Below are 16,314 nucleotides of genomic sequence, written 5' to 3' on the forward strand. Positions count from 1 at the left end.
GTGCAGTCATTACTGGATTGTTTCCTGCCTCACACTAATATTTCTAAGCTAAACACTCATCTCTATTTTGAGGTAGCTGTTCAAGGACAGAGCCTCTTAACTAGTTTTACCTACTATTCCAGTGTTTAAAACTGAAAAAACCTGGGCTTCCATGGTAAAGAGAAGCATGATGCTTAAAGATGTTGGAGATTTCCATCTTGTAGAGTATAGTATTAGCCTAAGGGATTATGATATGAAATAATAATACAAAAAAAATAGTGCATCTTCACTAATTTTCTTGTTTTTATGGATGAGAGTAAAGCCAGGTTGGAGGGTGATAAAAATCTCAAATTATTGCCTTACACTTAGTTATTTCTGGCTTCCCTCAGCTCTTTCAGGTAGCTTATTAAATGACTAAAATTTAACTATAAACAGAATAACAGATAGCTATTTTTCAGTGGGATTCTATTTTTAATGGCTATTAAAATTCTGTTGTAACTGCCTGGACCAGTGTCAAGGTTCAGTCTTAAACTGGCAGTGGATGTGGATTGTTTCTGCAGGCTGATTGCATGGGTAGGAGCTGCTTACAGAAGTCCTAGCAAAAGGTCTGTATTCCAGAGGGGAGAGTTGTTACCTGTTAAGAATGAAAGAGAAGCTGCTACCAAAAAGACAATTGCCAGTTAAAAAATGCATCTTTTTAGTCTTCAGGGTTTTTCAGTCAGTTGTGTCTTTCTAAAAACATTTAACAATAAGTCAGCCTTTTCTTGAAATACTTTATATGTAATTTGCTTTAAGATAATACTTAACTCACACTGTTATTTCACATGAGCAGGAAACTCTGCAGCATCAGACTGACACACTGCAACAACAAAACAAAGAAGCTATGGCAGCTTTTAAAAAACAGGTAACAAAGCAAAGCCTTTGGTTTTGACAGTGGGATTTTAAAATATGATGGCATTGTAGCAAGTTATCAGTTGGTATGAAAATATTTTTCTATTGCATGTAAAATGTTAGAATATACAGCTAAAAAAAAAAAAAAATCATGTCTTTTCTTCTGGCCACACCATTATGCTTGTATTTTGGCAGTTCTTTCCAGATGCCCCTCCTCCTGGCATTTTTCATTTTTATATTTCAAAAATCTCCTAGAGAAGATGATGCTTCTTCTAATACTTTCCTTACTCTGTTTTGCTTGTTTGGTTTTCCCCCTCTAATTTAGTGTGACCTCTGCAAGGGTAGATTCATAAACCATGGTAAAAGATCTGCCACACAAATTACCCTGCTCAACATTTGTAAGTGTATTTCATTCTTGTGTTTTATTTTCCATATTACAGTGAGCAAACACAAGAGCTGAGCGACCTTGCAGAAAACGTTCATAGGAACTGAAACTGTTGCCCATGGTGATGAAGAATTTGTCATTAATGCTGCATCACAATCATGTCACACAAAAAAAAAACAAAAAACTGACAAGCAATTAGGTTTCTCCCTTGAAAAAATAATTTGAGATTCACAAACTTCTCCTTGTAACTCTACAAGTTCCTATAGTTAAAAAAACCAGGAAGTATACTGTGCAGGTTAATATAACTATATTGTCTTGTTGAATTGCATGGATAAAATTATTGCCACATGCTCTTCTGATTTCTCTTTTTGTTTGTTTTGTTTTTTTATGTGACTGACAACAAAGTTACAAGCAAGGATGTTTGCCATGGAAGAAGAAAAGGTACTGTACAATTATTTGTTGTTTGCCATCCAAAGAGCATCAGAAAATGATAATGATATAAAACTTACCAAACATATCTTAAGTATAAACTAAGTACATTGCAATTACATGATGTTTTTTGCTATGGCCTTTGCAAAAGAAATGTCTTTGCAACTTCGTTGTTTCCGTTTTTTTCTTTATAGACTGTAGAACTTGTGAAGTGTTACTGCTTATGCTAAAGATCAGTTGAGGAAAGAGTGTTCTTTGATAGTTCCATATTGCAGCTATATAAAATTTATTGTATTCTAGAAGGTCGGGATAAATTGGGATAAGTGGCCTTTACAAGTAGTACCGAACAATAACATTTCTAATTGCCTTAGAGAAATCAGATTTTAATAGGGATTTTATTGATTTAGCTGAACTGGTTTCCTAAGGTACTTGACCTAAACTAAGATTAGGTCTAATTTTAGCCTGAATTTATGTGGATTTTGTTAGCTACATACATTTTTATACCAGTCTCAATGCCCAATTCTTCCTCTGAATGAAGGATTTATGTTTGGTGTACAATAAACCTGTTTTAAACAGTGAAGTCAGTGAATGTCTGCATGTGGCCTCTGTTGTTTCATTTAAATTTCCCAGTGGTTTAGAGCAGATTAATATGATAGATGTGGCATAAGAAATTTGCAAACTGGTTAAATGGATTGAAAGTATATAAAAATAAACTTTTTTTTTTTGCTTCATTGATATTTATTGCTGTTTATTTTATATTTTCTGGTTGAGTAATTTTCTTGATTGGGAGTTCAGAATTTTTTTCTTGTTAAGACAATTCATTTGTTGACATATTTCCACTTATTACTCTCTGATTTGTATTTTCAACGATAGCTTCAGAATTAAATTGTATGCTAATGACTAATTTTTACTTCTGTTTCCAGTGAATTGAAGAGTACTTTCAGTACTTTATACCAAAGTGACTGAAAGAGTAAATTAAGCTCAAGACAGAGTTGAAAAACCAATTTTTGCACCAATTTAGATTATATGTACTATGAGTGATCAGGGTGGTTTTGGGAGATTGCACAGCCAGCACTATGTTGGAAATGACTGGAACATGCAGGGGTGGTTGAATGGATTTATTTGTCTTTTCTGGCATATTCTCTGGTATTTAGATTCTGTTCTGCATTGGATTGACTGCAGCCAGTGACTCTTACCCAGATTTAATTCTGCTGAAGTCCTTTGACTTTCTCATGTGCAAATTCTGTATGTTTATCTATATATGCATTGACACACACACATGCATATATATGTATATACATATAAAATGTGCTTGCTTGTATTTAGTGATTCTAGCAATAGCAGGTTACAGTTCACTCTTTGTGGATTGGGAAAAATGAGCAAGTTTTTTCTATGAAAGTCCTGCTACTGCACATAAAAAAATGGATTTACCTGCTATTTTTTGTTTTAAAATCTACTATCTTTCTTCTAAATAATGTATTCGTTCTGCCTTTGTCAGGCTTGTCTCTCCCAGAACAGCCAATTTTAAGACTTGATGAATAGAGTCATGAGAGGTGAAAATACACTATTGTGTTTTCACTTTTCTTTTTATAGAAATATTTATCTACATTTTAAAATTATTTAGCTGAATTATTCACCGATGAATTGTTCTGTCGTAGCAGAGTAACACTTCATTGTTGTAACATTCTTTTTGATAAATTCTTATTTTAAATGCATTTATTCTGCTCAAATCCTGAAGTACATCTTTTGTTGAAAGGGAAAATACCAACTTGCTGTAGAAACAAAAGAAAAAGAAATTGATGGACTGAAAGAAACGTTAAAAGCATTACAGGTAAACTATTGCTTTTGTAAAATAACATTTCTCTGAATGCAAGTGTTTTGGTTTTAGTCTTATACTAGTAAGTTTAAGAGGAGCTTTAAGGTCTTATTGTTTAATCTTTCTAGTACTACTCACTTTGTAACACTGAGTTTCTGTTCCAATATTCAGTGTCAAGACTACTTCAAGTTAACCTTCCAGCTAATGTTCTTTTCCTCCAGAAGACTCAAAAGTCCAAACAGTGTGTGAAATGTTCTTTCTTTTCATTTCCACAGTCTTCCTCTTTAGTCACATTCTTGTTTTCTTACTTCACACCTGCCTGGAATCCCTGGTTTTGGACTGCTAAACAGAACTAAGTATTCACCCTGGGCCTCCAGCTTGCAGTGCTCCCTGTGTTTTTCAGTGTTTTCCTCTGTTTCACTGGGAAGTTTCTGTACTTACACTTAATGCGTGGCTTAAGACCAAGGCAGATATTTTGAAAATTGATCACTAGCATTGCAATGCATTGTCAGATTTTAGGTATTAGGAGGAATTAATTGTTTTTCTACCCAAAACTGAGCGGGATAATAATTCTATTGAAAACAAAATGGCTATATTGGATTATCACTACAATTTTGAAACTTGTGTTGGTTCTTATTAACATTCTCTTACAATGGAATGCATTTACTTGGTAGCAGACTGTTTGTTTTATCATTTAGTTAACACTGAATGTATTTTAGGAGCAGAAGAAACTGATTCTCATGGCTGGCCTTCTGAGCAATAGCTGTAAGGATTTTGTTGCCTTGCTCAAACCTTGGCATAGCACAGATGATGCAGAATATCCATCCCTCCATGGTCTGCTGAACATAATATGTGGACAGCAAGAGTAATGAAAGATCCCACTGGCCTTTCTTTTCAAAGATAAACCACAAATTAAAAAAAAAAAAAAATCTTAAATGTTGAATGTTCACAGATCAAACATTTGTGTGACAGTACAGTTCAGATCTAGGAAATTCTGCTGTGGCCTGAGGAAGCAGGGGGTCACAATGGACATGTGGTCCCAGGGAAATTGTTTAGAAATGAGCCTAATACAAGAGTCAAGAATTTTAAATTCAATTCTGTATTCTTCTCTGTAGAGTCAGAACCCGACTTTAAAATCATTGTTCTCTAGGTTTTTTTCCTAGAAATAATATTTTCTGTATAAGATTTGTTCCCTCTGGCTTCTTTGGCATTACTCTGTTTTTCCCCTTCTATAATTAAGCATTATGCAAATCAAAATGCTCTGTCAGTGGGGTACTAAATAGTGTTAATATCTTTTCATGTCAGGCTTATATTTTTAAAGCACGTGAGATTGGTACATTATATCTTTTTTGTTACCATTTAGAATATCTACTAAGATACTTAGGGTTTTTTTTCCAACAGGGAACACCCTTCTGTTCCTGTAGGAGTTGAGGGGATACTTTCATTTCTGTCTTTGTCTTCTTCTCTGTTTATTTCTAAGGGTCTAGTTTACAGACTGTGGTCCATTTGCAGGTTGTTTTTATGATGCCTGTCAGAAAACACAAGGATTTATGCACTTTTTCAAAACTCCTCTAGTAACAAATCAATGTAAAGTGGTTTTACGTAATTTAAATACTGAAATAACATTATGAAGTAAAGTGAATCCAATAATACATGAAATTGTGCCATCATTAATTCAAAACCTGTGTTGCTGTATTGGATGGATTAATAACAAATGCAATTAAATCCTTGGTATAACAATACTTAATTATGCAGGTTGTTGTCAGAAAAAATGTAAGTACCGTTTAATGAATAACTCTCTGTTGTTTTACAGATTTCAAAGTACACTTTACAAAAGAAACTGAATGAAATGGTAAGAAAATAATGAAAGTAAAAAAAAGAAGGAAGAGCTTTAATGAAAACAGTATGCTTAGGGTATAATCCACTACTAACTGGCTTTGATACTTAAATGATATGTGATAATTATTACACGTAACACAAAGAGGTATCAGCTTAAAATCTGAAAATCTTACAAATGCAATGGTTTTAGGTTTTTATAGTGTGATAGCTACTGTTCAGCATGTGGTATTTTTTCCTCACTGAATTAAAGTAGAATTGGTACGTTTGTTCTCTTTATAGATTAAAGATTTTTAATAGACTGTCATTTAAATAATGTAATTTTATTGCTCTGATAGGATCTGGATAATAATATCAAAAAGTAAAAGATAATTCCTAGCAGTTCTTGGTTTTGTTTTTAAGAAAAACTGGTGGTTTTCTTCTCAGTCTTTTTTACTCCTCAGAATTAGTTCTTAGCATCAGTTTGCCTGAACAGTTTAGATTTCATCCAGTGCAGCTCACTCCCTCTGACACAGGGAATAAATTTACCCAGAGTGACAGCATAGTGGCTCTGAACCCTGTTGTCTGTTTTAGGAAGTGAAAGAGTGAGCCACAGAAACATTGCTAGGCTTGGTTGAATAAATGCTGTGAAAATTCTGCTGCTGCTCAACTGGAAAGAATAAAGATAATATTGTCAGACCATTACAAACTGTGATTTTAATTAAGAAGCTCAAAAAACTAGAGTCCAGTTTAGCTTTAAGTACCATGACATTTGTACTGAAAGTCATCTTCAACGCTACAGTGGTTTTACACAAAATATGGTGAAATTGAATAATGTGCCCTCTGACCTGGGAGATAAGGCTACAAGTTAAAGATCAAAGGCAACATAAAATGTGTTTTGTCTTACTTCACTTTTAACTTGTATTTATTCCTAAAATGCAGCTGATCTAAAAATGTGTTGAAAACATACAGAATAATTGGACTTTCATTTAGGTCATTTTACATATTATCTTTGTTTCATAACTTACAAGCTCAGTCTTCCACATGAATGAGAATATTTAAAGGACAGGACCTTTTCTGTAAGCTGGAAAGGCATCTATGCTGCTTAAACAAATATATTTCTTATGTTCATAAACTTTCATTAATTGATCGTTTGAATATTTTGAAAACATTTGCTTTGATACAGAGTATGGGAATTTAAAATGCTATTGAGTGGAGGCAAAATGCTGGAAATCCTCTTTTGAATGTAGCACTAAACAGAACACATGCAGTTGGGACTTATTTAGGGAAATGCTCTGATATGAAATGATGAAAACAAAATACCCCACAAGGTAAACAAAAGTGAATTTTTCCCTATAACCTTTTGCAGTAGTGAGCTAATGCAGTTTTAGACCAGGTCAGATTCTACCAACTTTACTTTCTGAGTGGTTGCACTGAAATAAGTGGTACGTTCAAGGGATCAATGTAGACTCCTGGTCATAGCCAATGGCAAAGTGTTTAAAAATCAAATGGATGAAATTCTGAACCAATCATTTATCTGAGAGCCATTTCTATTTCAATTTTGTTAAGGACAGATTAGATTGTTCTCTGGTGTGTGTTTTGAGAGTAAGCAGATGTGCTGCTCAGTTTCTATCTGGCACCTTAGAAACCCTGCCAGTCAGTGAAGGAGCTTCTGTGTGTGCTGGGGACTGGGTGGGCCTTACTGATGTAGCTTTTTATTCTGTTTTTGTTCCTTTAATTCTGTTTTTTTAGAGTAGTATATGCAATGTTAATACTTGACATAAACACCGTGTTTTAGCATGCTCTCCAGTTAAGTTTATGCAAAAAATTGTAGTGCTGATACAATTCTTACTATATATGCTATAATTTTGAAATAGTGGAAGGTTTTGTTTTGTACTGAAAGACAGTATAGAGACAAACAAATAAAGGAATTTTTTTTGTCTTTTATGATTTATTTGTCTTTATTACTGTCTTTTTTCCCCCCACTATATAAGTGTTGATTATCGCATGCAGTGCAGTTGTTTTGCACCTCACTGCATATGGACAGTAGCACTCATGCAGTCAGGAGGGATTACTGCAAAGCCAGGTCAGTTGATAGAATACACTTGAGTGTGAGCTCTGTGTTGTATTTGTTTTCCTGCTGCTGAAATTAGGAAGTAACTGGAGGAAAATGGTCAGGTGTTGGTTTCCTGGCAGACTGGAGAATACCAGGACTCTCTGCGTGTTCTTGTCTTCCCTTACTGTCTTTATTGGAAACTAAATGTATGTGAAACCACTGAGTGAAGCTGCAGTCAGTTGGTCTAGGTTGATTAAACCTTACCACAGGAAAGAGGGAATTTAGATCCAAATAACCCACATCGTTCCCAGCAGACAGGGAACTGTGTTCCCACCTGAACTGTGCTCAGGAACCGCTTACATGAGTCCTACTTGGCACAGGCCAAAGTGTGTCAGGGATATTTTAACAACAGTACAGGCATTTCCTGAGAACTTCCCTGCCACCATTTAGTTTTCTAATACAGGTGTAGTTGTCAAATGAATGGAAAAGTAATTATTGCAAAATGTTAATTAAACTTGAAAAGTTGGTTTGTTTGTAATAATCTAAAATGGAAATGGTTTTGTTTCCTTTCTGTGTCTTTTAGGAGTTTGCCTGTAATCATATTATATTGTTTACAAACACAATAAGGAGGCAGTGATACAGTATAAATTCAGCCTAATTATTTTTAAGTAGAAAAACAGTTAGTACTGGTGGAACTGTTGTGAAAAAAAATCCTGTTTCAAAGATCTACAGTTGGTAGCCCTGTGCATAATTTTCATGTGATCTTGCCGTGGGTCTCCATGCCATTACATCTCCTTTGTTTCTCTGACACTTTCACCTCCCAGTTACCACCTTCTGCTTCACTGAGTACTCCTGACTAGTGACTCCATTTCCAGAATATCTTTGAGATATGGGCCATTCCCTCTTTGTGTTTCTCCAGTCACCCACTTGACCCTGAGCTATTTCTCGGCTCTAGTTCCACCAAGAAATCATTGTGCCTCAACAAGCCATATGGCCACAATCAATTCCACTCCCCAGCCCAGCTTATCTTTATTACTGGTGGAGGGCAGGGCAATAATTCCTGTTCTTGCAGTATCAGACATAAGGAAGAAGAACCAAGATTCTGTGGGTCTCACTCCAGCTCCAGGGTCATCCACTCCCTATCCTGCAGTGTCTCCTGGTGTTTCTTGATTGGCTTCTATGGAGGAATGTTTTACAACCTTTTCACTGGGAGGAGACAAATCACATACTCAGGCTTTCATTTCTCTGTGCATTAAGCCTGGAGAGCAGCCTGCCATCAAAAACCATATTTAGGCAAGTGTTAAGCTCTTAATAAAACTCTTGCAGATAGAGCAGGCCAGTTCCCTTTTCCCCTGGCAAGAGCCCTGTGAAGTAGCAAAGCATATTTCAACTTTTTGAGAGAGGCGGAGGGACTAACACTGTCTTGCTGACTAAAGAAAGGAATTGGGATAACACTAAGAAAAAAATCGATATTAAAATCTGCAAAACCCCTCAGAACTTGCCACAAGCCATTCAAGTCTCAAATTAGGGCTGTCTCTTAGAATAAATATACCTGAGGGAACTACCAGGGAAAACAAAGAAAATCTTTCTTTTTAATGTTTTTGTTATAAAATTCCCCTCCTGGCATTAGTTAAGCCCAGATCTTCAACAGTTAATTTATGATTAGGAAAAAGAGAAGGTATAAGAACATTTTCAACCTACATTCCTTGCAGTGATTTCTCTAAGTGTGGTGTTTCTTTACCAGTGCTTCCATTATGACTTTCCATTTGCTGTAGTGTGTTTAATTTCATACCTTATAAAACATGAGAAATTTGTATTGTATATCCTGTTTTGCTAGTCTTATGGTGGTCATTTCATTTGATTACTATCAGCTTTTATTATCCTCTGATGCCTGGACATGTATTGCATTTGTTACTGTGTGGAAATGGAGCCTTGCCAAAGCCAGACTGGGCCAGATGCATCCTGGTGTAACTTGAATTTACACACAGGAATGAATTTGGCCCAGTTCATTTTAATTGCTGTGTTGCTCTACTGTAGATTAGAAATAGATTAGATATCTAAACAAATCATTATCCTTTCTGAGGAATCAATTTAACCCATTCTTTTCAGAAAAATTAATTTTAAAATTCATCAAATAATACCTACAAAACTGTTAACAAAAATACAGTATAAAGAAGAACACAAAAATCTTAGCGTTGCAAGGATACCAAAAAAAATTGTCACTGAACAGTTTCCACAAAATGAGAGAGATTGGTAAAATTCATGAAATATATTGTATTTAATTACCACGTGGATTTCTTTGTGGTATTACTTAGGCCAATGTGAATAGAAGTAAAAGAAAGTGTTAGATGCTTACAAAAGTAGTTAGAAACTTCCCTACAGATACACAAAGTGATTTCATCATATTTCGAGATACTAGAACAGCTAATTGATACTGAGGAATTAAGAATTACTCACTGAAAGTTTATTTCTGTTTTTCTGGGAAGCATGGAGTGTTAATCTGCATTAGTCTCACTAGTCTAAATCAAAGTCACCTCTACTCTACAAGTAGTTGATGCACTTCTGATTTTTAGCAAGTGTGTTGAAATTCTTTTATTTAGGTGTGTCACACACAAACCCTCTCCTAATTGCCCTTGGCTGTGTTATTTTTTCAAGCCCAGGACTGGAATGGTTGAAGCTGTCAGGAGTCTCTTGAGGAGGCTCAGAGCCGGGTCAGTGGAGCCAGTGTCACAGAGCCATGTCTGTTGGTTTTTAGTGTCTTCATGGATAGATTCTGTAGCCTGCCTGTGCAGCCTGTTGCAGTGTTTGCCCACCCTGACAATAAATGTTTTTCCCCTCAAGTTTAAGTGAAATTTCTTTTCTTTCACTTTGTGTCAGTGAGCGCCACTAAAAGGAAGCCTGGCTGTGGTTTCTTTATTCCTTTCACACACACCTCCCCTGGTATGTACACATTTGTCAGCTCCTCTCCAGGCTGAGCTCTCACAGGTCCCTCAGCCTCTCCCCAAATGTCAGGTGCTCACATCCTTTGATTATCATGATGACTCTTCCTTCTATTTGGAGATGGGAAAGCTCATTAGATATGAAATAGCCAACTCAAAGATTCTGGGAATTATTTTGCATTTATGCTGTTAAATTCAAAAGCACTTGGAGAGCTACTTACTGTCATTAAATGGGTGCTTGATTTATGTTCCTAACAGGATCAAAAATTGCAGATGCACTTAACAGCAAAAGAAGAGCATCATAAGAAACTGAATGAAGTTGAGAGGTGTTACGCTACTATTGCATCTCGGTTTGGAATGGTGAAAGGTGTTCATGGCAAGCTAGAGCACAGTGGTATGTATGTCTTAAATGCCTTCCAGCACTTGGCTTTGCTGTGCTTTGACAACACTGACTTGGAGACACTTGCAAACTCAGAAAAATAGCAGCTATCCCATGCCAAGCATCAAATATCTTGGTAGGTTCCTCAGTGCTCTTTGCTGGTTCACTGTTACAGTGGTGTGTGTGACCACACAGGAAATTATATTGAGGAACTATCAAACAAAAAAAACAACAAAACAAAACACTCCCAAAACACCAAAAAAAACTTTTCAATTACTGAATCTCACTAAATTTTTTGTTTCTGCCGGAAACCAAATTTTTTTTTTCAAATCTAGTTTCAATGAATTGGTAGCGTATTTTATGTATATTTGTGATATTTCAGTACCTCAAGTTACTGCTTGTGTTCAATTTTTAAATTTTTAAATCCAGAACATTATTGGCCAAACAATGTCCTGCTGATTTTACTTCAAAGCTTGAGAGTGAGCACATGACTTTTGTTGAAAGAGAGGTTTACCAATTTTGGCCTGCTTGTTTTTCTGGGGGGTTGTCTTAAGTTGTATCAGAAGATAGCTGCTACATTTATCAATATTTTAATTTTTTTATCACCAACTCTCATTCAAAACTACAAAATTGCTTATGCTACTGTAAGGCTGTTTGTTGTCCATCATTCCCCATGATGGACCATCTCTAGCAGAAAAGGAGAGGACGTTCTGGGTGTCTGCAGTTCTTGTGTTCATGTGTGGTGCCAGAAAACTACTGAGGAAAATAAAGAAAAAAGATTAGGGGTGAATGAAGAGGAATCAGAAAACAGAAAAGGATGAAGTGGAACCTGAGAGGTTCAAAATACAAAGATTGAATAGAACTGTCTGAAGAAGTACAGGAACCAGTAAATACCTTCAGCTTTTCATTGTGGAATTTCAAGCAATTTTCCAGTGATATCTTCACCTGTATAACGTTTAAGAGAAAATTCCCTTCCTTTTCAGCAGGAATAGAAATCATTCTTAGAAATTTTTTGCTGTGCTAGCCTCTGGTGTTTTTCTGTCTTCCATGGCCTATATGCATATAACTCTGTACATCTGTTAACTCAATTATTCATATGTTCCGTGGCCCATTATGTTCTGTGTTAGTCTGAAAATAACTAAATTCATCAGAAAGGCTTTAAAAAATAAAACCAATATTAAAAGTCCTACTAAAATGACATCCTAAGACACTAAAAATTAAATTACAGTTATAAAAGGCAAGCCAACATACAGAAAAGTCTTATCTCGTTTGAGATACAGACAACTGGTACCACCTGGTATAATCCTCCAAAGTGGTATCAAACTACACAGAAATAGTAGTTGAATCATATTTGCAGTTTTAGGTTTGTTTTTTAAAATAAATTATATGCACATATGTTGAAGTTAGAAATCAAATATTTGTTGAAATGTGAAATTATTTGTTTACGTGCTTTAACTTTTTTTTTTTTAAAGTGCAGGAAGCCATACAGCAGAATAAGAAACTAGCATCAGTGAATAAAAGACAAGAGACTGAAATTAGCAATCTGAAAGAAGTAAGTTCAGTGCACATTTCTGAATGGAGAATGATCCCTGTGGGTCCCTTCCAACTCAGAATATTCTGTGATTCTTCAGGCCTTCCAAAAGCTGCTGATGTATTAACAGAAGTGGTGGACAAGCAGCAGAACTGTTTTTCATTCTGTGGCTAATGGCTAAATTAGCTTCCACAGACACCTCAGTTAAAACTGGAGCAGCTCTGAGAATTTTCTGTAACCTGTGAATTTTTATTTACCTCTACAGCATCCTCCTTGTTTCTTGCTAATTTTTAGTAACCTCTCTTCTTCCTGTGCTGTGCTGCCATCTCTTCTCTATCTGTGGGGAAGGCAGCAGTGGTGTTTTCAGTGTAGTCAGAGGTACAGCATGAAGAGCAGTTGCCATGGAGGTGAGCTGGTAGCTTGAACAGAGGATAAAATGTGAAACTGAATCCCTGAATTGGGAGAGTGTTGTGACAAGGCAGCTGAGACATCAGATTGTGATTATTTACAGGGAAGTTGTCACTAAACTCTTTTCTCCTGCCTCTCTTCAGAAACTCCTCTTTGCCAAGTACATTTTTGAGTTGCACTCTTGAACATAGGTAATAGTGGGAAAAATTACATTCTTTTCCCTTTGAGCTGTTTCTTAAGAGCTCAAACAAGCTTTTCTTCTTGTTTTTCTTAAGAGAAAAACAAAAGGGCATTCAAAAATCAGAATTGTTCTGTAAACTCAGTACCTTTCCACACCACATCTCTTCTTTGTATCTCCTTATCTTTTTATTTCTGTCCTTTAAATTTTTTTTTCTCCTTTAGATTCTGTAATGATTTTATGTAGGGATCAAAAGCATGATGATCTCAACTTCTTGGCCTAATGTTAATCACCAGTTTCCAGATGATTGCTTTGAATTACCATGGAATGTTTGCCAAGTTTGTGAATGTTTTTGAAAACAAAGACGGGGGAAAAGATAATTTGTACATGAGGAAAAGGGACTATGACCATTTTATATTTGGGTTATATTGATCAAAAAATGGATGTTTACCTGTTTACCTTTCTTTGCCTGGAAAATGGGATTTGAAGGTACAAAAGTACTTGAAAATTCTCCCTGAATCTACTGTCATTTCTTTTCTTCTTAAGAGCATGCCTCTTATTGTTAAGGTTTTTTGGAGTATGATTCCACTAAAAGCCAGACTTTAATTTTATCTTGAAATATAGACATTTTGTGATTTAAAAAAATTTGTTTCATTCCTACCTTCTTTAGTGCTTTACTTAATTTTCATATTTGAGATATTTTCATATTTTCATTGAGATATTGTAGCCACAGTAAAAATTAATCAGGAATTCAGTTTGGATTTTTTAGGTACATACTAGAATGTAACACGCCAAACCTCAGTGTCAAAAAGATCAAGTTTTGAAGTGATCAAAGATTTCAGAACTCTTACCATCAGAAAAGCAGACTGAAATCCACAGAAAGAGAATACTGGAAAAATTCTCAAATTAATTTGTATATCACAATTAGGTCTTACAATATTTAAAAATGTTTATTTAGCTACATAATTCAAATAATAGGTTATATATAAAAACTGTATATGTATATCTGGAATATTTGATGGATGGAAGAGAACAGAAAAAATATTGGAAGATGTCAGTGGTGATAACTTCCCTCTGTAGGAAAACCATATTTGTTAGGATGCTGATATCATAACTCTGAAGGTCTGAGAGCACTTTGTCTGTGCATTGTGTACAGTCCAACTGTGCAATTCCTTTAAAAAAAGGGAAATAATTTGCATGTGACAGAAACAGGAGTGTTCATCTAAAATGCAGCATATCTTTATTGTAGTATATTGTAAATAAAAAAGGGAGGAGTTTTAGAAGTATTTCAGCATCACAGTAAATTGGATTTGTTGCTTTTGGTGAGAAAACAGGAATAATTAATTACTTAACAGTCTCTGAGGGTAAGTAATTTGAAAGGTAAGAAAATAGAAATGTTTAAGAAAATTTTACACAGTGAAATTTGTGAGTAACATAGGTGTAAGAGAGAAATTGAGATTTATGTACTCCAACAGTCAAACGTATTTTTAGATCCACTCTTTTTTTCAGCTGTACTCTTGATTCTTAGGGTCATGAAGGGTTATGAATTTTAAATAAAATACTGTTAGATAAGCAGAAAAAGGGGGCCAACTGAAACTTAATCTGGCTTCCTCAGTTCAGCAGGAAATGTCTTTATTGTCGTTATTTCTGAATTTCTTATTTGTTTTTAGTGTTTGACCATCCTTTTCTGAACTATCAGAACTGGGATATTTAGGAGAATTTTGAAAAAGGGATTACCAGGCTGTTTTCACTTGCTACATAGCTGAAAGAAGTCATGATATCAACAGCACAATGTGGGACAACTTCTAAAGCTGGTTTTATCTCCCTTGGAGACTTGACTGACCTCTAACAGCTCTGACAACTTCTGGGTTCAAACTTCTTTCCTCTGTAGCCTCATGCTGGAATGGGAATGACTATCCATGGTACTAAAATCTTAATTTGGTTGTCAGCTCTTATCACAGCCATTATTTTCACTCAGACCTGGATGATCTCACACACTTGTTCTTAACGGGAATGTGAAGTTAGTGAAGTTAGTGCTATTTAACATTTATGGCTATAAATAAACCAATCTCCAATTTTAATGAAATTGCAAGTGTGTTGTGAAGGTGTTAAATATGTACAACAGTAGACTTGAGTGAAGTTGAGGTCTGTTCTGCACAGGTTTACTCTTCTGGGGTTTCAGGAAAGAAACATTTAAAGAGGTTGTAATTATCTCTTGACATCGCCTGCCTCAAGTCCAGTTCCTAAATTGTAATGTAATGGACTGTGGCAAAATTTCCTTTCAGTAACATTTGTTTTTGGATTTGAACATTTTGATATTCGGTGTGGTAGGATTCTTTTCAACCACTGTGAAAATGCTTGCGTTGGTATCTGGCCAATAAAAAGATTTCTGTCATTCTGCTGCTTAAGAAACAACTCTGCTGCTCAAGACCCAAAAGAGTACAAGAGGGTTGCAGCAATCTAGGAAGAGAGCAAATGGATATGAGTGTAATTTTGAATACAGGTAAAGTTTTCACTGGCTATCAGTCTTGGGAAGTGGCTACATTTGCTTGTGCTGGCTGCTTTTCCAGTCCAATACCACTTTTTTATGCTGGAACATGTATTTGTGTAGCCTCAAGGGAGAGTGGAATTCATATTTTGTATTGAGCAAAACTAGATTTTACAAAAAAAACCACCAAACCAAAAAAACCCTAAGAACCCCAAAAAAACAAAACAAAACAAAAAACCAAAACAAAAAACCCAACCACAAAACAAAACAAACAAACACAAAAATACCCCAAACCAACCAAAAACCCCAAAACCCCCCAAAAAAACCCAATCAAAAAAGTGGAAGTTTTAGCTCAGACCAATTCAGAGAAGGAAAGCAGTTTAAGGAGCAGGACTGGGATTTTGGGACACTTGTATTGGCATGAAGTGTTTTTGAAGCCATATCCCTAAGCATTGACTGCTAGCAACAGATCAAGGGAATGGGTTTAAAGCCTTATCATTCTCTCTCAACACACCCCAGAACTGATAAAATTATTTTTCACATTTGACATACTTTAGAGATTTTTGGATACTACTTGTGATTTTAATAATGAGAGAAAGCTACTAGAAAAAAAATGCAAAAACTCTGGGGTGACATTTTAATTAAATTCAGAGTATAAGAAAACACATGTATGTGTGCAGAAAATTATTTTTAAAATTCTTTTTGTGGCTACAAACCTTGTGATTTCACTCACCATGAAAAACTTTGCTATTATTTTTGGTGATTTCATTTGTGGAGGTTTTTTTTGGGAGTTTTTTCTTGGGTTCTGCTTGTTTGTTGGTTTTGGTTTTTCCTGCCTACAGCTTTGTATTAGCAGATTTGGGTTTACTTCCAGATGGATTGTACACACCCACTTGCCATTACAATGAAGAAATTACAATCACCTTTTCTGCCTCAAGGGCATGACTCGTGCTTTCCCCATGACAAAATAAGGTTTTTTCTGCACGTTATAAAGGCTGACTTTTGGGAAACAGCTGGCAT

At 35.4% G+C, this 16,314-nt stretch overlaps 1 protein-coding gene across 2 annotated transcripts in view; it reads left to right on the forward strand.

The window, feature by feature from the left end:
• The window catches only part of CCDC73 (coiled-coil domain containing 73), a 62,831-nt gene that overhangs the window by 16,180 nt on the left and 30,337 nt on the right, over positions 1-16,314 (forward strand). For both annotated transcript variants that reach the window (XM_053979177.1, XM_053979176.1), the window contains exons 5-10: positions 812-883; positions 1,661-1,696; positions 3,441-3,515; positions 5,314-5,352; positions 10,569-10,704; positions 12,162-12,241. In XM_053979177.1, the coding sequence (XP_053835152.1) occupies positions 812-883; positions 1,661-1,696; positions 3,441-3,515; positions 5,314-5,352; positions 10,569-10,704; positions 12,162-12,241 (438 nt within the window). The remainder of the gene's footprint in view (positions 1-811; positions 884-1,660; positions 1,697-3,440; positions 3,516-5,313; positions 5,353-10,568; positions 10,705-12,161; positions 12,242-16,314) is intronic.

Source organism: Vidua macroura, chromosome 6 (genome assembly GCF_024509145.1).
Source record: "Vidua macroura isolate BioBank_ID:100142 chromosome 6, ASM2450914v1, whole genome shotgun sequence".
NCBI lineage: Eukaryota > Metazoa > Chordata > Aves > Passeriformes > Viduidae > Vidua > Vidua macroura.